Source organism: Parasteatoda tepidariorum, chromosome 7 (assembly GCF_982258835.1).
Source record: "Parasteatoda tepidariorum strain Cologne lab strain chromosome 7, Ptep-v5.0, whole genome shotgun sequence".
NCBI lineage: Eukaryota > Metazoa > Arthropoda > Arachnida > Araneae > Theridiidae > Parasteatoda > Parasteatoda tepidariorum.
In genome coordinates, this window is record NC_141761.1 from 100,811,114 (window position 1) to 100,838,584 (window position 27,471).

Genomic DNA, 27,471 nt, shown 5'->3' on the forward strand with positions numbered 1-27,471 from the left:
ACCGATACTTTCCAAAGTAAAAATTTTTTTAATAAGTAACTATTTTTAGAAAAGGTTTACAAAATTCAATTTCATAAGTTTATTAATTAAGACAATAGCAACAATGCATATTACTTTGGAGGGAATATATTTTTGAAATATGTAACGAAAAATAATTCAAATAATAATCTTTTGTAAGCCCAGTACTGTTTGTCTACGATAGGTACTCTGTCCGCCACAAAGTCTGCGGCAGTCTGGTGCTATGGAAACAAGAAGAGAGCATTTTAGGGAGGGTGGCTTCGATGAAGAGGTCTCCTTTTCTTTCGCCTTCGATGATAGCTTGTATGGGGAGTATACCAGATTGGCTGACTCAGCCACCAGTAGGAGACTTATTTAATCTGATTCAAGAACTTTTTTAAGATTCGCATGAATATTTCTTTCTTACTTAAAATAGTTCTCTCGATTCAATCAGTTGTTATTTTTTAAATACAAAGGAAAAAAAGTGAACAAATTCTGACATTAAGGGTAGTACAGGTTTTTTTAATATTACTTTTTAATTTTACGATATTTATTATGAATGTTCATTGATTGTTAGATGGTTTAATTTCTAAACTTGCACATTTTTTAAAGCAGTTAATTTCTTTTATTACTTGAATTTTCTGGAAAAAGTGAAGAGCTTAAACTTAATAACTCTGATTTTAAAATAGAAATAGAAATAAATAAAATAAAAATAGTTCACGTTATCTGTGCCGGAGAAATATTAAATATCTTTGTTTTGATTATTAATTTTTAAATATTTTATTTATTTATTTATTTATTTTTGAAACTGAAAGCAAGTGACCGCAACTAGGATGAAATCTAAAACTATCAACGATGATTTTTATCAGCACCCATCAAACCATCTGAAATTATATGAAGTTTTTTTTGCTTAAATTACGTTTTCTTATTCATATTTTATTGTAACCTGTACAGTTTTTTTTTCACTATTTATTAAAAACAGTTTTTATTAGCAAATTTATTTTTTTCTTAATAACCAATTTACTATGTATGATAAATTTATAGATGAGTTATTTATTAATAAAACATTGAGCTGCTTTAAACAATTTTATACAATTTCCATACATATTCCATACATACATATAAATTTTTTTTCTAAAACAGAAGCTTTTGAAAAAGAGAAAAGATTAAAAAAAAAGGAATCACACGCTCTAAACGATGTTTCAGGCGCGAATGCTCATTTCTCTTAACTCTAGGGCTAATACAATAGATCGAACAAAGAAGTCTCCTTTTCTCCCACCGAAACCAGTCTTAAAGAGGGACCCCGCACCCCTACTTGAAATAATCATACCTCGTTACCATAGTCCCCGCCACCCCTCCAGACGAATGGCGGACAGAGTACCTATCGTAGACAAACAGTATTGAGTCACTTACATTAATGACATGAATTGGTAAAAATTACGAAGCATGTTGGACCATATTAGGGAAATTTTGAATTGCGTCAGTTTTTAACTTTACTAAATTTCTAACTAAAAGTTGAATGCGTTCTAAGTTTATTTCAGCCATAGGGTAAAATTTGTGCAGGCTATAAGTTCCAAAAACCTACAGAAAAAGAAGCATTTAAAAACTAATTTTTAACGAAGGCTGATAAATTGCTTCAAAAGAAAGAGGGGGGGGAAAGCTATTTTTTATGGACATGATACATAAAAACATAGGCGTTACAAGCTATTTTTTTAGTATGATACATATATGTTTATAACATGGGATTCACGAACAAAATTAAGGATAGTTAAAGAAATTTTTTTTTTATGTCACACGTAACTACTCAGGCTACATGAAAAAAAAAAATTAATTATAGCTAAAAGTTCATTTTTCAACCCCGCTTACTCAAAAAAAGGAATATCTAGAAAATAATTTTTAGAATCATGATGCACAAAAGCTGGTAAAAAGAGCTCCACAAAAAAAAAAAGAATAACAAGAAAATTATTTTGAAACATAAAGACTGATAATATGGGCTACAAAGCATATAGCTACACTATTATTAAAAAGTGCATATAACTTTACTAGTACATGTTTTAACAAGGCAATTAATACAAATCAATATTAAAACAGTAAGGAAGAGCTGTAAAATAATAAAAAATCTATTTTACATTGAATTAAACAATTATTCTATCGTTTTGTCATTACATTTCGAGTTAAAACAATAATAGAAAATATGTGATAATTTCATTTGTTAATTTATTCCTCTTCAAATTTTTTTTGGTTTCATGTTTCAAATAACATTCTTTTCTAAAAAGGAAAAAAAAGGTGTTTGCTTTAAAAATATATAAAACTAGCGCTTAAAAAAACTACACCTTTTACATTTTTCGCAACAGAAAAGAACATTTTTGTTCTTTAAAACGCCAGAGCACATTTTTCTAATTAAGATTACGAAATATTTAAACATGCATTCTTGCGAAATTTAACCGAATAATTGATAATCATGGGAGTTATTCTTCTTCTTTTTTGTTATTGCCACAATATTTCGATTGTAATCAAAAACCTTTTTTTATTTAAAAAACTCAGTTGATTAATAAACTAAGAATTATGAAAAAAAAATTGGCAATGGTTTAATTTAATACATACCATGAGATGTGCAATTCCCGGGTGTTGTTGCTGGAAAAAAACAAAAAAATATATAATGAGTGAATAGTTAACAAAAACAAATAAATTTTACTTTCAGTCTTGAAACTTTTTAAATCAAAGTATATAATCGTAAATTTTTATTTATTTTTTATTTACTGCCTTCAATTATCAATTTATATCAGTGTTAGAGTCAACGGTATTGTGCTAGCGTTACAAATAAAATAAAAAAAATACAGTAATGAAAGAAACAATACGTTAAATGCCTGCTGATTACATTCTCATTTTTCTCAATACTGTTCAAAGTGTTTTGTTTAATTTAATAAATTTTCAAAATAAGGTTTTTTGAAACATTCTGCTTTTATTTTTAAGAACACTGTTTAAGATAATAATGATATTAACTATACAAAAACTCCTTTTAATTATTTGTAGCTTTAGTTGCGAGACATTTTTTGCCATTATTGTTTCTTTGAAGCAAAAATTCATTAAAAATATGATAGTTTTCAAAATAATTTTTTTTTATCAAAGTTAAATTTTGTGTTGGCAATATTACAATTCTCCATGATTATTGACATATCATCTACAAAATAACGTTATATTTGTGTGCAATGTATTATTTTTTTTATTGAATAATAAGATCAAAACTAAATACTTGCAATTTTTATCTGTATTATGTCAATTCTTTACAACATTGAATATTTTTCGAAGTTATAAAATTTTTTAAATTTCTAGTATTTCATATCATTAAATCTTTTTGTTATTTTAAATAATGATTTCAAATGGATCAGCAACATCAATAAATACAGAAACAATAGATTCAATGTAGAAACAATAGATTCATTACGAAAACAACACATTTTAAACTATAAATTTTATAAAACTACTATATTTCAAGAATCGCAGTTACGAAATTTCCGATATTAATCGCATACATTTTTAAAATTATTCTAATCTTAAATAAGGAAAATTTTTCCTTTAAAACAAAAACTGCTAAAAAACAGATAATTTTTTTTTTTTATGATGGTGGAACTTGATTATATATGATTGAAAAAAACAACAAACTGCTATGTTTTTATTTGTATATTATCAGAATACTAATTATTTTTATTTAAAACGATGTCCTTAAAAATGTCCATAAGTGCATGTTTTATATATATATATATATATATATATATATATATATATATATATATATATATATATATATATATATATATATATATATATATATATATATATATATATATATATATATATATATATATATATATATATATATATGTATGTTATAAAACTAATATCCTACAGAATTTTAGTAGGATAGTATATAAAAAGTGTGTATGTTAAGTATTTCATAGATCGAACAAAGGCGTTAATAAAATGATTCCAAAATCTATTTGCACGGAGTAAATGAGACAATATTTCATTCTATTTCATTAAAATATGAGAATTGATTTAAAATGAATTTGTCATCATATTACGTGATGTCATAATAGAGAGAGGTATCGACAGTTACTATGATGACCGGATGTGGTCTAGCACTCCTTGTTTATTGATGACAATGATGATGCCTAAAGGGCTGAAATTTGAAACACAAATTATTTATAAATGCCCTATAAAGTAGTAAGTCATATTAAGTAGTAAGGCTAGTTTTTGTGACTCTCTTGTCATATGAAATAAGAAACCCATAGAGTACAATAAGTTATTTTTATAAATATTGTGAGTCTGCATGTTTTTTGTAACTGTTAGGTTAAGTTTTGTACAGTTTTGTTGAGACCTATGTGCTGTTAGTTAAAATGGTGCAAAACTGTATCACGAAGGAAATTATATTGCTAATATATATTAAGATATATTAATTATTTATATATTAGTTATTTATACATAAATTATTTATATTATTAATAAATATATTTACATTTTTTATTTATAGATATTATATATATAATTACTATATATATTACGAAGAATATTATTTTTTATTTCTTTTATGTTGAAAGGAAATTATTAATCATTTTTTGTCATTGATGATAATGATGATGCTTAAAGTGATGAAATTTAAAAGACATAAGCTATTTATAAATGTTTTGTATACATAGAATCAATGCTACTTTAGCAGTTCTTATACCATGTGAGATAAAACACCATTAGGGAATAATATGCTGTTTTTATAACTGTTAAGAGTCTATGTGAGCTTTTCACAACTGCTAGGTTAACTTTGTCCATCTTTAAATCGAACCCTATGTGATGTTAGTTAAAATGGTACAAAATTATAATATGAAGAAACTACACAATTTAAGCGATTCGATTACTAATTTGCATTTTTTAAAAAATTTTGTTTGATTTCATGTTGATAGGAAATTATTGGGCACCGTTTGTCGTTGATGTCAATGATGATATTTAAAGTTATGAAATTTGTAATATATAAGCTATTTATAAAATAGCTAATAATAAGCTATTTATAAATACAGAAATAAGGCTGTTTTTCGGTATTTCTTACTTCATTAAATAAAATTTATTAGCGAATCATTAATAATATATTTTTATGACTGTTGTTAGTCTAAGTTTTGCCCATCTTTAGATAGATCCCTCTATGGGGGTAATTAAAATGTCGTAAAATTGCAATATTTATGTAAATAAATAAATCCGTAGTTTTCTTGAAAACGACCCAATTACTAATTAGTATTTTTTGTTCGTCCTTTTTCTTTTACTTTTCACTATTTTGAGGGCTTGAGTTTAATAATACCCAAAGATATTTAATCCATATCATTAATTGAAAACTATTAGATCTATTAATCCGTTATTAATCCAGATTCCGTTATAGGTGCTTATTTCACAAATGTATCAACTATTCCTTGACTGAAGGGAAAAAAATAAGCCAGCTGCAAATGCTTAAACAAAATGATTTTAAAATCAACAACAGATGACGTGGTAGCTCAGGGGATAGAGCGCACGCCTCCTAATTGACCCGGGTTCAAATCCCACCGATGGCTGGTTGATACGAATTCTGCACCCTGCTCAAACCGACCACTGTGCTGACGAAAAATATCCTCGGTTGTAGACGTATTATGGTTTAAAGTCCCTTTGCCGTCAGACTAACCATGGGAGATTTTCGAGGATTACCACTCCATGTTACGCAAATGCGGGTTAGCTCCCTCAAAAAATTCTCAAGAAAGCAAATCATTTGATTAAGGAGTTACCTTGTCTTCTAGATTGGGTTCAAAATTACAAAGCTACGGAGTTCCTGCGGAGTCTTTAACTCAAAATTGTGTTGGCTGTTTAACAACGGTAATAAAATATATAATAAAATCAGCTACAGATCGACCCGATAGCTAGTTTGTATTTTCTTTTTAATTCTTCCATTTTTCCTGCATTTGCGATCAATTCATCAATTATTGATCAAATTCATCAATATATCGCTCTATCAGTTTGAAGCTAATGCCAAAGCAAAAAAGGTTTATAAATTCTGCATATTGATATTAGCGTAGTAAATTAGTAAATAATTAGATGTACACCGACTACCGATTTCTAAAATAAATATTTATCAGCGAAACTAAGCAACTAACAGGGCAATGAAAGATGAGAAGAGTTAAGCAAGCTGCAAAAATTTACACAGAGAAGTTCTTCGACAATAGGTCGGCTCGAGTACTTATTCCCATTTTCTCTTCTTTTTTTCTTCTTTTTTTTATACCTCCGCAAGTTTTTATGGTCGGAGAACTACAAGTACAAGTTCACGCTCGTGTCTTGTAACGCAAAGTTACGACAGTTTCTCCGCTCAATAACCCACATCGGAATAACCTTCGATTGCTATCCCTTTCCTCACCCTCACCACCCACGCTATTTTATAAAAAAAAAGGGAAGCAGGGGGAATAAAAAAATTTTTTCTTCCCTTCGGCGCATCAAGAAAAATAAAATTTTATCCCCACCCGAGAGAAAGAAGAGGGAAATAAAGAAAAAATAGGGAAAAAGGCGACAAGAGACTTTCAGTCTTGGGTCAGACATCCCTTCTCTTTTGAAGAGCGCTCTATCTCCCTTCCCGACCCCTCACCCTCTCTGGGTGATGGCACCCACCCCTCCTCTTATACTCAGTAGGGGCGGTCTGGTTGTTCTACTCCCCCCGCCCTGCAGCACCAAAAGATCCATAAAAACGGTTCGGTTCATGCATCATATTCTCCTCCTTCTCGCGGGGGTGGGGATGCTTGGGAGAGGGATGCGACAAAAAAATGGAAGTAAATGGAGGGAATATGGAGGAGTGTCTGACTTTGGTGATGGGATGTGTAGGAGGGGATCGAGAAATAAAGTGGCATGGAAAAAAGGGGTTCGGGGGCATATAAAGGAGGGGGGGGGGTCCGGGTTAAACGAGAGGGAAAAATGCAAGCGTAGAAGAAGAATTATGGAAAATAGATCATGGAATGATTCCATAGCTGAACTAGACCATCAGTTGGGGATTTTTATTCCCCACCCCTTGCATCGCCTGTTTTTTATTTACTTTTTTATGTGTATATGTGTGCGTGAGTACGTGCGGTGATGATGATGATGGAATGGGGGGATTTAAGGGGGATGGAATTGGAAGCGAACGTTTTCCGGATCAGAGCTGGGCTTCACATAACACCCATCAAAAGAGCGATGCTGAGCTATTTAAGAAAAAAGTCGTGAGGGGGGATGTAAAATAAGGGGGTGTGCTTCCATTCAATTATGCCTTTTAATTATGTAATGACGTAAAAAGCTTCACAGCCACGGGATTTTTTTTCCCTCTATTTTTCTCTTAGTTTTTATTCTCCCACCCCACCAGCCAATACTCCCCTAGGAATAGGAAAAATACATCTTTTTTTTTTGTGCGTATAAGCACTATGTTCTTTCGCTGTAAAGATATGATATTGAATAAATTACTGAAAGATCAATTAATAATCCGCCAGCAAAACAAAATATTCAATTAAAATTCAAATTAATATTGTTTTTTAACTAAGTAAATGTTTCTTGAAAAGTTGTTTTTATCTTGAGCAAAGTTAATTTTTAATTTATAAAATACAAAATTCTACTTCTCGAGAAATTGAATTTTTTACATGGCATACTATATTAAACATTTATTACGAAAATAGCACTTTTATAATGAATATTTTTATTTTTAGCTCGCATAAAATTTCCAAAAGATGTTTTTCATAATATGCATAATTTATACCAACCAAAATAAATAAAAACAAGGTATGTCTGTTTACCGATTGATAACATTTCAGTTGGCCATGTTTTTCCAAATCAAAACAACACTTAGAGATCATGATTTTGATCCCTGTTCGATTAAAAGTTTAACACCCTTCACTCACATCAACTAGGGTTTCTACGGTAATAATAGCAGGCATAATTAAAAATTCAAGAAATGATTTCGAGCTTTGTCAATTGATAATATAGGTTTAATAGCCTAGCTGGTGTTAACGTCAACTAAGGTATTGAACCAGAACTCAACAACCATTGCTCTATTTGCTTTAACTCAACACTAACATGAAAGTATTTAGTCAGAAAGAAATTGAGCAAGTTAATATGATACGCCGGCTACATTTTTCACTATCGGCTGCCCGCTTCTTCCCTCTAGACATAGCACTCTTAACTAAGAATTCGGCAAGTCCCGATTAGATGAAAAGTCAGATAATGTAGCTGATGACAGTATCAATCAGAGTATTGCACCAGAAATATCCATCCCCGAAATCTCAACTAGCTTACACACAACACTAACACGAGAGTACTTAGCCAAAGTGCGATTGAAAAAGAACAACTGACTGTTAACGATGGATGCATTTTTCTTCATCAGTTCAGCATTCAGTCTGCTTTTTCCTAAATCAACGTAAGAAAGTTCAACACGTGATTTCGACCCTCGTAAAAATTATATGTTTCATACCCTAGCTAATATCAACACCACTTAGGGTATTGAATCAAAACTCTTTAACACCTTAACTTCAATATAAGTTTAATACACTAACATGAGAGCATTTTGTCAAAATGATATTGAAGAAGAACAAGATGGTCTGATTGTTAACTGCAATACAACCGTATTACACTAACATGAGAGCATTTTGTCAAAAAGAGATAGAAGAACAAGATGGTCTGATTGTTAACTGCAATACAACCGTATTACAATAACATGAGAGCATTTTGTCAAAATGAAATAGTCTTCTATTTCCTTTCAAGATGGCCTGATTGTTAACGACGGATGCATTATTCTTTGTCGGTTGCTTTTCGGTTTATTGTACCTTCTCTAGCCATAGCACAGGCTTAACTAAAAAAATTCGAAGGTGATTTTGATTTCTAAGCTATGAAAAGTTTAATACCCTAGCCTGGTTCTTATAAGCATCAACTAGGGTATTGAACCAGAACTCTTCAATATCGAAGCTTTTATAGGTTCTGCACAACACTATCATGAAAAGAAAACAATTAGTCAAAATGATAACTAGAATGATTCGAATTTGATTTAATTGGATAGAAAACGTAGCACTAGAAGAGCTGCACTAAGAATAAACTGGTTAACGTCAGGGATTTATAATTAGTTCCATACAAAACATATTTCTTTTCAACAAGTATTTGGGAATTGTTGAAAATCTGAAAGCAATTCATCTTATAACTATTATTAACTCTATAGTGTAGTTTTCCAATAGTTCAGTATACGTCAACTATGAAATCAATTTTTATTATTTCTATTCATTTTATTTATATTTAGTGTCAGATACTTAGTCTTGCACTGTTATTATAGGTAATTAAATAAGCAGAGTAGTAAAATTTCTCTATTGTATTTGGAGGAAACTTAAAACATATAAAATTAATTCTTGTTAACACTGGAGAGCAATTTTTTTTTTTTTTGCAGGAGATTTTTGAACAGATCAATATTGAAATTGATTTCTCTTCACCAGCTACAGTTTTTATGCAATTCAATAATATATTCTTTACCAGGATATTTTGAAACTCACTCGAGTGAATACTAAGTGTACCCACTTCTCTACTACTTAAGGAGTGGTAGGAAAAAGGCTATTGTACTTTTCAGTTCATGATGCGATTTATTAAGATTACATGTTTTCTGTCTACGTGTTTTCTGTCTTAAGGATAATTTTCTAAGGAGCAGATAAGCGTATATGTTCCATGTATTTAAACCTATAGATCCTTTAAAAACTAGTACATTCAGACAAAAAATAAACTAATTTCAAAACATTATTTTGAAAAATTTTGTTTTTCGCTTTCTGAACAAAACTAATTTCATTTTTGAAATTCCCACACTCGAATTAGATAAAGTCAAGTACTTGCTACAGAATATTTGTTCCTCAGTGTTTAACGGATGTATATAGGACATTAAGTAAAAACTACAGCAAAATGTATTAATTACATTTTTTAATAATATCTCAACATATGACATGAGATCTTTACTTAAATGTGCAATTAAATAATGTAAAAAGGATTTTGAAAAAAGCATCCATTAAATATTTTGCTCTTAATAGTAACGTTTAAATATTTCTTTTAACACATTAGTCTTCTCTAAGTTAAGTCAATTTAGTTAGAAAAGATGATTTTAAGTCGCTTTCAATCCATTTCCTGTTATCTTGAAATAGGTTAATGCAAAGTAACTTTTAGGATATTAGTCTTTAAAGCACAGAGGACCTGGAGGGCGAATTTTATTTCAAGGACTTTCCGAATCACTTAAAAAAAAGGGATCCCGTAAGAGAAGTGAAAATTAAATCCCTTGAGAAGATAAAAGGTGAAGATTTTATCATCGTTTTTATCCAACATTATTTTACAGTCTCTTAACAACAGGGGAAAAGTGCAAGTTAAGCCCAAGCGCAAAAAACACGTAAAAAGTACAGTGGAAAGTATTTCCTAACAGCTATATGAAGTGAAAAGACATATATGATCTTAAAAAAATGTTCAGAATTTTTTTTTTGAAAAATTGAATAAATATAATGAAATTGTAGAAAGACTTAAAGTTGGAGAGTGAATGGAAGTAGATGCAAAAAAAAAATTCTTATATATGTGAGTAAAATCGAACTACTTGATTATTAAACAATAAGCAATAATAATTTCCCTTTTTTTCCACCAAAAATTGAGGAGACTTCGGCATTAACGTTTTAAAAAAAGTTTATATCTTACTTTTTTTAACGTTAAATATAGTTTTATCATTTTTTAAAAATATTTTGTTCCATTTTGCTTTTAATTTGCGAATTGTTCTTTTTAACAGCCTTTTCTTGCAACTATAAATAAAAATTATATTTGCTCTAATACTGCTGTTTGAATTTCGGGAATCTGGTACATTTTCCCGATACTCGGTTGTCGTCAGCTCGATTGCAGAACATTCACGTTTGCCCAAAATCTCATTGGTTCAACAGTGGATAAGCCTGATAAAAAAATAAAAAAAATCTTAACTGATTCACAGATATAATTGATCGAATTAATCATTAATTTTACTCTCTGCAATATTACCCTGCATTGTTGAATTAAATACAAAATTCCTTTATTAAATAAAAAAATACTCCTTTAAAATGCAAAAAGATTAATAAGAGAATTAAAAAAAACGCAAAATATTAAAAAATGTATAAATACATAGATAAAATTTTTATTAATTAATTTATTATTAAATTATATAATTAAATATATAATTACATGACAGCCGTGTCGGGAAAGTAAATTGTCAATCTAAATGCACAGTGCGAAAAAAAAAAAAAAAAAAAACGGACCACCCTGAATAACTTTTGTTTTCAATGCGGATTTTCACATTCTAGGACTGAATCTTAATGGTTCGAAGAGGTGACCTCAAGAATGTTAAGTAATTAGTGCAGACGATATTTTAAGTTACAAAAGCAGACACAAAAACGTACTTACTCTGAATAAAAAATACCTTTTTCTCAACGGATTTGGATTTCTAACCTTCGAAATATAGGGGGGAAGCCGTAATCAGGGAAATATGGTCCCAATAATTTGATCAGGAGAGCTCTCCAAAGTTTGGACCCCTTAATGTTAATTTTACTTTTTGCATATTTCGATATATCTCGCGAAATTTTTAAGGAATTGGAAAATTTACACAATTATAAAATTAGTTTATCCAAAGATGCAAAAAATACCATTTAGTAAATATTTATTATTTTTTATAATTTTACATTAAAGGTAAAAAAAATTTTGAATAGTAAAATGTACAATTTTTTGCATCATTTTGACGAATATAATTCTGTATGATAAAATACAAAATTTGGGCAAAATCGGTTGAATAGTTCCTGAAAAATTGAATCTCCATGCACAAATATAAAAATAATATATATATATATATATATATATATATATATATATATATATATATATATATATATATATATATATATATATATATATATATATATATATATATATATATTTAGTGTTTATTTAGTGTTTGAGTGCTTAAGCAAAAACGTTTTGACGATGAGAAACAAAAATTTTCGTACAAAATTTTTATCAACATATTTATGAAATGAATAAGTTATTACTGAGGAAAAAATTCTCGACTGAATAAGAATGCTTAGAAACTGTTTCTTAAAAATAATATTCTTAATATTAAAAACAACATTTACTAAAATTTTCAAGGAAGCGTGTTAACAATATAAAAACTTATACACTAGTTAATGCTCAAGCAGATATAACAATTTATTCAAAAAAAATAAAGTCCTAAAAAAAGAATAAATGCGAACTAAAATCTATTTTGAAATTGTTTAATTGCAAGAACTAGTTAAAACTTTACGTAATACATATACAAAGAAAGATAATTTTACATTTTAAATTATTTCCTTAAAATTTTCGTGATAGAGCATGGAATAAAATAAAAACCATTAATATTACATCAACCTAATGCTTGTTTAATGTACCGTTATAAATCAAAACCGTAAGTAAGTAACATATGCGGTTTTTGATAAGTATTAATGATCACAGCCACAACCAATATATCACTTTGTGAGCAAAAATGATATAAAAACCCGAATAAAATACTGTTTAAATGATTTGATTTTTCTCAAGTGCTATTCTAAACTATAAGTCATTAATGGATAAGTATTTGTTTGAACTGTTTCCTCCTCTCTCTGTTTATTGTTTGAAAAATAAAACACAGATAGTAAAACTAAAAAAATCACGATTCGGAATTCGAAATTGTATCTTCAGAGTAAAATAATAATAATAATAAAAAAATTCCCTACAAAATCCCCTTCCAATAATTTTTCCTTTTCTCAATTGTTCATGCTGTGCTTGTATTTACTGCTTTTGTGCTTATTTAAGGTGCACTTTCCATATCTAGAAGAGCCTATCTCAGGCGAAGCTGAAACGAATTGGAAACTGGGACTTCATGAGTATAAACATTAGTGCTGTGTGAGTCAGAGAAGAGATAGAAAACAGGAATGCTATGCTTCAACGAATATTGAAGAGCTTACTTCAGTTACTTGGCAGAAAAAACAAGTGCAGAGGATTGAAAAACAGATTCAAAAATACAGTTTATGGCTTTAGTGATGTAAGTCGGAAGTGATTTGTTGGAGAAGAGAATGAGGAAAATATGACTTTTCCGAAAGAGAAGACTTTTATATGATTTGAAAAATGTTGAGGCCAATACGATTAAGGAATGTTTAAAAAAAAGTCAGGACAGAATATAAAAATTATCATAAGATAACGATTAAAATTGTGTTATTTGATTAGACACAATTGATAAGGATACATTTTGATTAGATATAATTGATTAGGATACATTTTGATTAGACATAATTGATTAGGATACATTTTGATTAGACATAATTGATTCTGATACATTTTGATTAGACATAATTGATTAGGATACATTTTGATTAGACATAATTGATTAGGATACATTTTGACTAGACATAATTGATTAGGATATATTTTGATTAGATATAATTGATTAGGATACATTTTGATTAGACATAATTGATTAGGATACATTTTGATTAGACATAATTGATTCTGATACATTTTGATTAGACATAATTGATTAGAATACATTTTGATTAGACATAATTGATAAAATTTTACAGAATAACTAAAAAGCAGTAGTAGTAAACTTTGTATATTTAAGGTGCACTTTTCTGTGTTTGTATTTCCTGCTTTGGTGCCTATTTAAGAAGCACTTTACCCAGCTAGTGTCTTCTGCTTTTGTACTGTATATTACAGATGCACATTTCCTTGTTTTTTTTTACTACTTTTGTGCTTAATTAAGGTGCACTTTTCTCTGCTAGTATCTTCTGCTTATATATTGTACAATTAAAATGCACTTTTTTTGGCTTGCATTTACAGCTTTTGCTCTTATTTCAGGTGCACTTTACCCTGCTATTATCCTCAGCTCAAATGCTAATTTAAGGAGCATTTCGCCGTAAATGTACCTAATGATTTTGTGCTTATTTAAAGTACACTTCTTTGTGCTTGTGCATTCCGTTTCTGTGCTCACTTAAATTGAACTTCGTGATGTCATTTCCAATTTTGTGTTTATTTATGGTGTACTTTGCTGTGCTTATATTTACTGTGCTCTTTACATATTTATGTGCTCTTTACATATGTAGAAAAGGCCTATCTCAGGGGAAGATGAAAGTAATTGGAAACAGACACTTTATGAGTATAGACATTAATGCTGTATGAGTTAGATAGTCATAAAAAACAAGAATTCTATGCTTCAACGTCGCTTAATTAACAATAGGTTGCTTAAAGGAAGTCATTTTGACTGCTTTTTCATTTGCAAAAAATGTGCAAAGAATAATGCATAAATAAATATTTTCCTTCCAAGTGAAGTAAATTTTTTTATTGTTAATATTTAATAATAACTTGTTATATAACCGTAAATAATATAAAAATATTAAAAATTAATTAAACAAATTTCTTTACATATTAGTTATTCTTTCACAATGCAGTCATTTTGACTGCTTTTGGGCAATATAGGTATATACTAAGTTTCAAACTTTCTAGTGTTAAGTTCGGTTTAATTAACCAATTTAAATAAATATCAGTATATTCTAAGAAGTATTATATGATAAGATATATTCGTATAATAAGCAACGCATAACAAAAAACAATTTTCCTCAAATAATCATAATTGTTTCATAAGGTTTCTGAAATTTCTATTTTAGCGTTTATAGCATTAGAAATAAAATAGTTGCAACAATGGAAATAAAATAGTTGTCCAGCGATTTTTTTTCCAAATAAATCGTGATGCACTTACGTAGTTTTTTTTTCATTTGCATGGCAGTAATAATTGGTGTAGCTTTTATAGATACAAATGTGCTAATATTGGCACAATGTAATAAATTAGCATATTTGATACCTGTTAAATCTGCCTCAAGCCTAAGAAGCTGCAATATAGATATCACGAACGAAGTTTTAATACGGTACTTCCAAAGGGATAAGCATCGGAGAAAAACCGCGTTATTGCGGTAAATTTTGACTATCACAAATTGGCATCGAACAACAGCATCGTGCCAAATGATTCTAAATACAGTTAATCTTTATTTTGAGGGGATGAACTACTAAAACGTGTTTTGCTTAATCTAATAATGTACAGTGCTGACGTAAAATATCCTCTGTGGAAGGCGGATTCTAGGTTACAGTCCTCTTGACGTCAGACTAACCATGGGAGGTTTACATGGTTTTCCACAAAGGCAAATTTCTCCCTATACTTGATCCAGGAGTTCCATTATCTTCTGGATTGGGTTCAAAATTATAAAACTGCGGAGTTGAACAATATCAGTCGTAAACCCAAAACATTGGGTCTGCTGTTCAACAACGGTTATAAAATCTATTAATTTAAAGCCAATGAATTTAAAAAATAAATTTAAAAAATGACTTTTAAATTTTTTTTTGCACTGGTAGTCCTGTGCAGGATTTAGTAGCGTCGCTCAATACTGATATGCTAAACTAAACTCAGTGGCGCGACAGCCCATAGAGGGCCAAGGCCTACTGTGCCCATCTCAGTTTTCCTGACCTTGGGCTCTGGGGTGCAGGAGCAGATGTTCCGGTCAGGTGGTCAGCCGAACGTGGAACCCCCAGTGTTTAGTTCCCAAGCATGCTTGGTACTCATTTATCGACCCACTGAAGGGATGAAAGGCTGAATACTGATATGCTGATTGCCTATTTTTTCCCGACCCGTCCAAAGAAGGGGAAATCAGCTAAGCACTTATAAAGCTAAGCACTAATAGTATAACTAATAGCTCTTATAAAGCTAAGCTCTTGTTATACTTATATACATTAGTTATACATGCATTACTATATGGGTTATTTAGATTTGCATTACCAATACTGACATAAAAAACCGGTAAAACAATAAAATGAAATAATTACAAGCGAGAAAAAAAACTTTTACACTTTTTATTTATTTATATTGTCTTTTTTTTATATTTAGTAAAACCGGAAATTAAACAAAACTATATAAGAATAAAACAAAACTATATAAGAATTACAATTCTAAAGGACAATATCATGCATGCATTAAGTCACTCTATCGAGTAGAATTCGATCCCTTAGGATGAGGCCACTTGGAAAATATTAATTTAGGGGAGCCGTCATCCTATATATTTTTTTCTCGAATATTTTTTCACTCTTTTTTACTCGTTTAAGCGTAGAAAATGAACAAAATGTCTTTTTTTTTTCTTTTCCCGTCCCCTCAAAACCTACCAATTTACTTTTATTTTTTTTGAATTTTTTGTTCTCTCGATTTTTTTTTTCTTCCGAAAAAGTTTTTCTCCCGTTCGGTTACGATACCGTACCGCGAAATGTAACGGAGCGTTAAAATTGTTTCCTGGCATGACCACGGGGAGAAGGTTTGATAGGGGTGATAGTTTGTAGGTAATTTGAAGTGAAAATGGGGGGAGAGAAAGGGGAGTTTCATCAGGCTGTGAAATATGAGAGATAAAAAGAAAAAAAGGGAACCTATCAAATGTTGGGGAGAGAAAAATCGTTTTTAATTTAGAGAATTATGTGCATCGTGAATGAGGTCTGTATTTTTATTTATATACTTACAGAATACATTAAATTTTTTATTATACTAATGAATCAGAAAGGTATGGAATTGAGGCCAAGATTTCGTAGATACATCATGGATTTTAACGGAGTGAAAAATCGCAAATACTTTAGGATTTGTTATAATTAATTTAATTATAAATTAAATTATTTATTTACTCATATTAAACTTATTTGCACGAAAAGATATTAGTAATGTATAACAACACAAGGGGAATAAATCTTTCGAGTGGAAGATTTCGCAGATATTATGGATTTTAATGGAATGAAAAAAATTGAATTCACTTTAGGATTGATTATAATTAACGTAAGTATCAATTAAATAATTTCTTTTTTTTACAGAAATTAAACTGGATTTGCATTAAAGGATATTAGTAATGTATAATAACACTGGGGAGCAAATCTTTTGCTGAATTTATGCAAATGCTTGATATTGCTTAATTAAGTGTGGGGTTTTCAAATTCGTAATCAATTTCGTTCTTAAAGCTACAGATTTTTTTTATTCTTAAAAATGACATTTTCAGTCTATTTTCTGTCAAAATATACAAGTTTAAAAACGTTATAAATAACAGGGGATCGCGTAAAGTTGCGACAAGCTTCTAAGGGAGTTACGGCATCATCAAGATTAAAATTGCATAAAAATCTATGCTCGAAAATGTCGTCACGTAGTGCTAGGGACGCTTAACTATTATGACATGTTTAGCACACGAAAAGACCTTTCATAATAAGGAAGCGTCTTCAGCTGCGTATGACGACATTCTCGGGTATAGATTTCTATGCAATTTTAATCTTGACGAAGAGCCCTAATTCCCCTAGAAGCTTATCGCAACTTTTATGCGACTCCCTGTTACATATAACGTTTTTAAATTTGCACATTTCGGCAAAAATAGACTAAGAATATAATTTAAAAAACAACTAGAGCTTGTAGAGAGAATCCGATTGCAGATTTGAAATCGCTTAACGTAAAAGTATCTACGATTTGTTAAAAACAGAAAACCAAGATTGTTTTTTATGTTAATCCAACAATAATGATTTAAAACCAGTGTAAAAGCCATGTATAAACATAATACGACTTACAAGGCTTATTATAGGTACATTCATAAAATAAATTTACTCTTATAAAATCCTTTTAGATAAAATTGGAAAAAAAACCTTTTCTAAAACAACGATTAGAAGAGTGAATGAAATTTAGGAATCCACAGAAAATTTTGTGAGGGTGAAAAAGAAACCAAAAGCTGTGACGAAACTTGACGCAGTGATGAATGTGAAAACCACTAGCCTAAGCATCCTTTCAACAAGAGCAGAGGAGCAAAATAATTTAATATGCCGTGTCCTCTTGTAAAAGATGAAGGAACAAATGAAGGATTACATCGCAGCCCAATAATACGGCAACGAGGGATTGGAGATGAGGATGCTATTAATCGTGATGGAATCAAGAAGATGAATTATCGTCAAGATCTCTCATCTCTGTGTCATCTCCTTCTATTCCGTAAGAGATGCTCCAGGAGAAAATAAGTAAAAAAAAATTGGAACGAGATTATAATAAATACTTCGAAAGGGTTTGGTTCGAAATATCTGTTCAATTAGATATTTTAGGATGCATCTGCGTTTCGGAGGGTGGAGAGATTGATCATAAAATAATATAAAACTGATTAAATTATTCTTGAATAGAATCTATGTTTAGAGAGTTTGGTCGTACAAAGATTTTAGTTCAAACTGTATTGCTATCTACGTTTTCATTTTTATTAAGAGTTAAATGCGGGTATTAAAGTTAATTAAGTTATTTTCAACTAACAGTATTGCTCAATACTTTTTAATTTTTTTTTAATAATTTAAGACCTATAAAAATAAAAGTGTTTATTGCTTATTTGCTAAAACTCTTAGCATCATGTACCTACGAAGTGTACCTTTGTACCTTGTACCTTTCAAATCATGTACCTTTTCAAATTTGATAAATTTGAAAAGGTATTTTTTTTGTATTAAAGTAAGATAAAATGCGATTTAAGGATGATAGAAATATTTATCGTATAGGATTTAAGAGTGATATATATATATATATATATATATATATATATATATATATATATATATATATATATATATATATATATATATATATATATATATATATATATATATATATATATATATATATATATATATATATATATATATATATATATTGTTATTATTATTATTAAATAAAATTTTGGAACGCCTTGAAAAATATATTTATTTGTTGTTGCATTGATAAAAACTCGAATTTCATTTATTTCCTATTTGTTAAGGAATAAAGCACTGTGACGAATTAAAAAAAAATACTTTTAATTTTTACAAAAGCTGAAATGTTCAAAAATCTTTTTTTTTTGTTTTTTGAAAAAAAAAATGCTTAAATCTATGTGCTTGACAAAAATTAAGCACACAATCTGTTGACGAGAATATGCGTTAGGAATTGACATTCACAAACTTCTTTTTCATGACATTTTAAATTAAAACTTACATAAACTTTCTTTAAAAATCTGCTATCAAAATTTGGTGGAATTTATTAGTATACGTTGCATGTTATGCATGTACGAAATAAGTTCGATATTATTTAATTTGATGAAGCAGTTAGTTTATATAGTACATTGTATTCTAAATAAGTTATATGAAGTTTTAGTCCTTTAATTGACTACATTTTCCTTTTAATATCCGTCGTTGAACAGTCGACCCAATTTTAAGTTTATGACGAACAATGTTCAACCCCATAGCCTTGTAATTTTGAACCCAATCCAGAAGACAAGGGAACTCCTGGATCAAATATTGGGTAAAACATGCCTTCGTGGAGGACTTTTTGATGGAACTAACCCTTATTTGCGCTACATGAAGAGGAAAACCACGAAAACCTCCCACGGTTAGCTTAACAGCAAGGGGTCTCTAACTCATGATCTACCACCGAGGATATTTCACGTCAGCATTGTGGTCGGTCTGAAAAATGAAAAAGTAGCTTTTCATAAATATTCAGCTTTTTTATTCTTTAATCATGCTGTCTCTTAACTACTCTACATGCTGATAAGCCAGGCGGTCGTGCTTGAAAAAAATAAAAAGATTTTAAAAAAATTCTTGTTAATTAATCGAATAAGAAAAATTTAACTTCGATACATCTAATCTGTTGGTAAAAGTATGAAAAATCCCATTCTTTCATTCCATTCTCAAAGAAAAATCAAATGATGAATAAAAATATCGAACTTACCCCGACAATAGCATTAAGTTCAGTCATAGTGACTTGTTTTGCGCGTTCCACCGCAGCAGCTACTTGTTGCTGATGCTGAAAAAATTATTATTATTATTAGTTTTTCAGTCATATTTAATAGATCTTCTTTTGGGCAGATAATATAAACAAAATAAGTTTGATTAACTTTTAATTGCTGAAATTTATTAGCATACATTGAATATAGTATCCAAAATAAGTCACAGATGCTTACACTTAATGGAACCGATTAGTCTAGTTGCATGTAACATCCGAAATAAGTTCTAGGAAATTTTTTTTGATGAAATTGATTAGAATAGATTGATTATAGCATAAGGAATAGGTCTTGAAAATTTTCTAAATGATATATATTAATATTAGTTGTATGTAAAAAGTTGAATGTAGAATTATCTGAAATCAGTTGTAAGGAATTTTATCTGAAGAAAATTATTAATGAATATTGTACAAAGTATACGAAAAAAAAAATCAATGTGATTTTTCTTGCTAGATCCGATTAGTATAATTGCACATAGTATCCGAAAAAAGTTCTAGGAAATTTTGATGAAATTGATTAGAATAGATTGATCACAGTATAAGAAATAGGTGTAGAATTTTTTTTATGAAATATTTTAATATTAGTAGAATGTAGCAACTGAAATAAATTGTAAGGAATTTTATTCGAAGAAAACTATTAGTATACATTGCACAAAGTACACGAAAAAAATCCTAGGAGATTTTACTTACTAGAGCCGATTAGTATAATTGCATATAGTATCCGAAAAAGTTCTGGGAAATTTTGATGAAATTGATTAGAATAGATTGATCACAGTATAAGAAATAAGTGTAGAATTTTTTTTATGAAATATTTTAATATTAGTAGAATGTAGCAACTGAAATAAATTGTAAGGAATTTTATCCGAAGAAAACTATTAGCATACATTGCACAAAGTATACGAAAAAAATCCTAGGAGATTTTACTTACTAGAGCCGATTAGTATAATTGCATAGAGTATCCGAAAAAAGTTCTAAGAAATTTTGATGAAATTGATTAGAATAGATTGATCACAGTATAAGAAATAGGTGTAGAATTTTTTTTATGAAATATTTTAATATTAGTTGAATGTAGCATCTGAAATAAGTTTATTTGATGAAAATTATTATACATTGCATATAGAATACAAAAAAAGTCCCAGGAGATTTTACTTGCTAGAATCAAATAGTTTAATTGCATATATGATCCGAAATAAACTCTATTAAAATTTTTTGATGAGAATTATTCGAATACATTGACTAAAGAATCTAAAATTTAAGAAATTCTACTTGATGCAATAGTATTAACAGCATATACGATCCAAAATAAGTTGTAGGAAATTTTATCTGAGGAGATTTATTAGTATACGTAGTATATATCATATACTTGGGCTCTGGGGTGCAGGAGCATATGTTCCGGTCAGGTGGTCAGCCGAACGCGGAACCCCCAGTGTTAGTTCCCAAGCATGCTTGGTACTCATTTTATCGACCCACTGAAGGGATGAAAGGCTGAGTATATATCATATACTAGATCATAATCATAGTAATAGATATCTTAATATATAGTAAGTTTTAGATTTCAGCCCAAAAAGAACTTAAAAATTATGCAAAAGAAAATGCATATGTACTCTGAATTCGTAGATATTGGAATTATAATTAAGGTATATTTGATCAAAATGATATAAAAGACATCATAATATCTCTGATTTCACCTCAAAAAGAACTTAAAGATTGATTATGCATTCTGAATAAGTAGATATTGGAATTATAATTGAAAACAAACTAATTATTTCCGTAGCGTCTTCATAAATAAATTATTGCCTGCCTTTAAACTCATTTCGATTATTTTTACATGAAAACAAGAGAATTTGCACACCGAACAAAATCAATAGCATGGTAGCCTTCAAAGTTGACACAGAAACTATCCCTTCGAATTTACTGTAGCCGTTTCCTCTAATTCCGCCAGATTCATTCGAACATAAGCTAAATCTTTAATTCAGACTTAAGTCTCCGACGTACCGGATTGGCGACTTAATTCAAATGGCTGTTCATGAATTTGCATTCTTTAAGCCCATTTAATACCAAAGACTCGAGCCAAGAATCGCAGAAGTTCGGATGTAGCCATTGCATAATTATACAGTTTTGGTATCGAAAACGAATTTCAGCCCTCATTTTCTTAACATACGCAACCTTGCGTTGTAGATTTGTTCGCGATGAATAGAAGTACAATAGGATTTAATGTAAAATAGAGTACGTCTGGAGATTTAACGATATTGCATCCTAAAGTCAAAGGAAATGAATATTGAAATTGTTAACAAAGCTTTTGTTGAATTGTGTTTATGTCATATTGATTTCAATATAGAAAGTATAACATATTTATAATTAACTGTTATGTCTGCAAATACGGTAGTTGTAAATATTTAATATCATAACTGTGAAATATTTATTCGAAGAGTGATAGTTATTTGAACTAATTACAATTATTCATAAAACTCATACCTCCTACAGGACAAAACGTTGAAATAACACAACAGGAAGAACTTCAGTAATATTTGTTAAATACAAAACTATTTCAAAAAGTTTTAAAACCGGATCAAAGATATTTAAACAATGATTTCCAAAAATATTTTAACGATAATTTCCTAAAAATACTTAAAAAGGATGAATTCTTTAAATTGTTTATACAAAATCCACGCAATACAAAATTACATTTTAGATAAGTAACTTTTATAACATTAATTAGATATGAAATAGTTTCAAAAAGTCTCAGGAAAGTCCCCGAAATCTTTTAAGAATAATGCCATAAAATATTTCATCGATAATATCCCAAAACTGTTTTAACACGGTGAATTATATAATTATATATTTAGGGGTATTATAAAAAATAATGTAAAACTACGGCATTATTATACAAGTAAGGAATATATAGGCAACACCTAATGATATTTTAAGCGTGATTTCATGACGTTGCACAGTTATTCATTAAATTGTTCATTCTAACACCATGTATTTCAGATAAGTTACTTTTGTTATATTTATTTGGTAACAAATCATCCCATAAAGTCCCAAATTACTAAAATATTTTAACAATGATACCCAAAATTATTACAACGATGATATTCCATAAAAGGTTTAAAAATATTGAGTATTAAATAAACATATTAGAAGGGGGATATTATAGAAAATAATATAAAATAATGGTATTGCATAGGCAGAGAATATATGAACATCTAGAGATTAATGTCTATGGGTAATCCATGTCCAAATAGATTTTCATTTATTTTATAATCGGCGTAGAACATCCGACTATCAATGTTTAACTCTGTAGCCTTGTAGTTTTGAACCCAAACCAGAAGACAAGGAAACTCCTGGATGAAGCATTGGGGCTAACTAGCCTTCGCGGAGGACTTTATGATGAAGTTTACCCACATTTTCGTTACATAGAGAAGAAAACCACGAAAGCCTCCAATAGTTAGCCCAACGGCAAGGGGATTCAAACCCACCATCCGTCTATCACTGAGAATATTTTACGTCAGCACTGTGGTCGGTGCGAGTAGGGAGAAGAATTCATATCCACCAGCCACCGCTGAGATTCGAATCTGGGCAACCTCAAACGCTCTATCCCCTGAGCCACTGCTACTCAAATAGATGACTTGAAAAAACAGAGTTAACATACGAATAACTAACAAATTCAGACGACGAAAGGAATTCTTTAACGAATAAGGGCATATCCGTCTTGGCAGATAATTATTAAATGAAATAATCAGTTTTGTTTTTGAAATAATTTTAACAAAAAACTTTTTTAATAATTATCTGATAATTATTTTCAAAAATCATTTTGAGGCAACTAATTATAGAAACTTTTTATAACCTAATCTGAAAATTGACTTGTGATACTTGACCCCTCTAATTCAGAGATAATTTATAACAGCATTACTGCCTGATCAAAGAACAGGGATGCCTATAAGTGATCTTTCTACTATTGAATATAGTACATAACAAACTATTAGTTTATTGCCTTTCCAAATAACAAGTCTGTTACTCTTTTTATTCTGATTTGTCTATAACTGGAGATAATTAATATCAATACTGTTTGAGATTATTACCTGGTTGATAAACAATACGACTCGCATGATTTGAGCCTTTGATGTGTCTACCTCTAAAGAAAATCTATAACAGCAAACAGACTATCGCATGGTCGAAGAATTTACCTGTAATTCGTCTACCACTGAAGATAATTTTTAACAAAACTGTGCTGGTTTGATAGTTGGTTTCATTATAGGCCTTTAAGACTTTAATAAATAAACCTCTGAGATAGTTTATAAGAGCACTAACATCTGATCAGAGAATAGAAAGACCTCGTCTACCATTGCAGATATTATATAACAGTGCTGTGTTAGTTGATAACTTTCTTGGTCAGTAAACTATTTTAGAACAGCAATAGCATTATCGCAGAATCAAAGAATGAAGGAATAACTGTAAGTAGTTCGTCTACCTCTGGAGTTAATTTAAACACAACCATGATATTTTGAAGCTTGGTCAAAAAATTCGAAAGTAGGACTCGAACTCTTGTTTTGTCTACCACTGGGAGCAATTTTAAATAACATTGCGACGGTGTATCACATGTTCAAAGAATTTGCTTCTAAAAATATAACTGATGATTCAATATACCACTGGTATATTTTTGTTAGCACTGCAGTTGGCTGATTTTGCGCCAAATCAGAAAACAGGCCAGTAAGAATTTATTTTCTTATTAACATACTGATGCATATATAACCGGAGATACTTTATATTTGCAACTAGATTAGGAGCAGTATATGTTGCAAACTGCTGGATTCGAACCTTCATCAGAAGTAAGTGCCTTGTGCCTTTACAAAGAACACCGTAAAAATTGTTTGTAAACTAAAAAAATGTGCAATTTAATAACTATGATTTAATTCGTATTTTACACTCTTAACAAATTATATATATTTAAAAAAAAAGAGACAAAGCTCGAGGTAAATGACATTTTAAATCATATAATTAGATACCATATTCTCTGCTAAAAGGCACATCACTTACTTTAAACGATTTGGAAAATGCCATCCAAAATTTATTCCGATTCTTCAATCTCAACCTGGTATTTTAATCGACTGAAATTTCAATTGAAGGGGAAGGCTTTGAAAATTCCTGCAGCTGATTTCGAATGAGAACCACTTCAACAAAGCTCCATCCCCTTTTCCAAGTATATTTAAAACGAACCAATTCCAGAGCCACGTGGGGTTGGGGAGAGATCGAATTCCAGGCAAACAAATCCTAGCAAGCGACATACAAAGAAATCACCCCGAGTGGGATTCTAGTCTAGCGACGATGTTTATCCTACATAGTTTTCCCCCGAAAGGGCCCCGGGGCAGATGCCCCGTCTGTGGCAAGGGAATCTTTTCCTGACGCTGACTTTGATTACAGGGAGAAAGGAATTTGCGGATATGGACTAAGGGCTAGTCCTGATATTTCGAAGGAAGATGAAGGACTAAATCAGAGAAAATTGTAAGACTTGAAAGGTTTGGTCGGTATTTTCTCCAGGCTCTCGACCACCCCATCTCTTAAAATTTGGGATGAAAATAGATGGAAAGATAAAAGGATAGGGGAAATAGAGATAGCACAAGATTCCAGGTATTCAAGAAGTTTTGAAATTGAAAAGAGAGGACGGGAAATTAATTTTGAGTGACCTTCTCTCCTCAGAGATAAGTCAGGGGAATACGGGGGATGAAGTGTCTGGACTCATAGACATTTTATTAATATCCTTGCTCTTTTGAGTGTACAGATAGATCTCTATATAGTTAAGAAAGTTTTAGTTTGTAAAGGATTATTATTATAATTATTTTGCACAGAAAACCCTACTCATTGAGGATTCAAAAATGAATATTAGTTTAATCTTTTATTTACTTTGAAGTACCTCTTTCAGATATTTAAAATGAATGGAAGGCGATAATAAAACTGTTTTAAAGAAAGTCAGAATTTGTAAAACACAATTATCACAACTTATTCATAATTCAAATTTCTCAAGATTTGAAAAACATTTGTAGTTGTAGGCCATTAAGACAAGGGGAGTGACGGTTTTTGTTTTGTAGTGGCGCCATCTATGGCCAAGAATTCGACTTCTGCCACACTTATACGTCACACCCGTTTATAGGGCGGACCCATTTATACAACCATTTATTCATCCACAGATCGTAATTTTGACCTGAACCAGAAAATGATCAATCTCCAATTCAGTATTACTAGAGGTATAATTTGTTATGGGAACATAGAGTATTTTGTGACCCGACATATTTAACGAGCACCAGTCACCATTTACTACACGAGGAGTCTTCGGCCGACTGGATTTGTACTCCCGTTCTCACAAACGTGAGTCAAGCGTCCTGCCAACCAGGCCATCCTGGCCCCAAAGGCATTTGTATTTATCACAATTTGAAAAAAATTTAAAACTTTATATTAGAATTTCTCTCCTCATTGAAATAAGATTTATTTGCGCAGGCTTTAATATACTTTCTTCAACACTTAAAAAGTGAAGATTGGCCAAATCACTAAGTTATAAACTCAAACAAAATGTTGGATTTAAGAACCTCGACAAAGCTGGAATGAAAGAAAAAGGCAAAAACAAGGTTTACAGTAAAGGTTTACAAGGTTTTTTTGTAAAGTTTTTGCATGCCTTTATTCAGTCTTTAAGAAAACAAGCTTGACATACTAATATTCCTACAAAGTTAAAAAAAGAAGATTTTGCCAGCTTTTCTATGCCAACCATGAAAATACAATCATCTGCTGTAAGGTTGCCTTCTATCTGGGAGTAATCTAATAGTTATATTAATCTTTTTAGATTTTAATAACCAGAAATGGTAGTTAAAAGTTGAGGTTAGTCACTATTTGCTTACAATTTGACCTACAACATTTTAGTTTTCCAGCAGCTTATGTTGCTTACAAACTTCTAGTATCTCATAAAAAAAGCGAAAAGTGAAATGTAGTTTAAAACTACTTTATATCACTATGGATATTTTTAAGATTAATATAATAAGTAAGATTAATAAGTAAGATTGATATAATAAATAAGATTAATAAGTAAGATGAATATATATTTTGGCATATATCTGGCACTAATCAATTGTTGGCATAAAGGGCTAAATATGCACGTAAGTTATGTAAAAGAGGAATAAGTAGGTAAAATTATCATTACTATATCACATTGATTTTATTTTTTATTTTTTACACTATTACGTTATTCAATGATATAATCTCGTACATTATAGAGTCTGCGATTATTGTTCAACCGAGAGAATATTATCAACAGAAAAAATTTAAATATAAATCAATTTTGAAAGGTTGCCAGTTGAAAAAATTATGTTATCTATTTGTGCGTTTACTTGCATTTTTAATTAAAAAAAACAAATAGAAATTGTAGCTTGAAAATTTGCATAGAGCATAGAAAATGGTACAACGCACATATATATAATCTAAACAGATGACGGTCAGATATTGTTGCAGGAAATAAGCGCAGTTTGAAATGTGTAATGTAAAAGTAATAAAATTCAAAAACCTGAAAGCATTAACAAAACCCGAACAAAAAAAAAACATTAAAACATCAC

The 27,471-nt window shown here is 29.9% G+C and overlaps 1 protein-coding gene across 15 annotated transcripts in view; it reads right to left on the reverse strand.

The window, feature by feature from the left end:
- LOC107445534 (transducin-like enhancer protein 4) overlaps positions 1-27,471 on the reverse strand; it is a 290,011-nt gene that overhangs the window by 92,427 nt on the left and 170,113 nt on the right. For all 15 annotated transcript variants that reach the window (XM_087168360.1, XM_087168362.1, XM_087168359.1 and 12 more), the window contains 2 exons: positions 19,826-19,900; positions 2,602-2,631 (listed from right to left, as the gene is read on the reverse strand). In XM_087168360.1, coding sequence (XP_087024486.1) covers positions 2,602-2,631; positions 19,826-19,900 — 105 coding nt within the window. The remainder of the gene's footprint in view (positions 1-2,601; positions 2,632-19,825; positions 19,901-27,471) is intronic.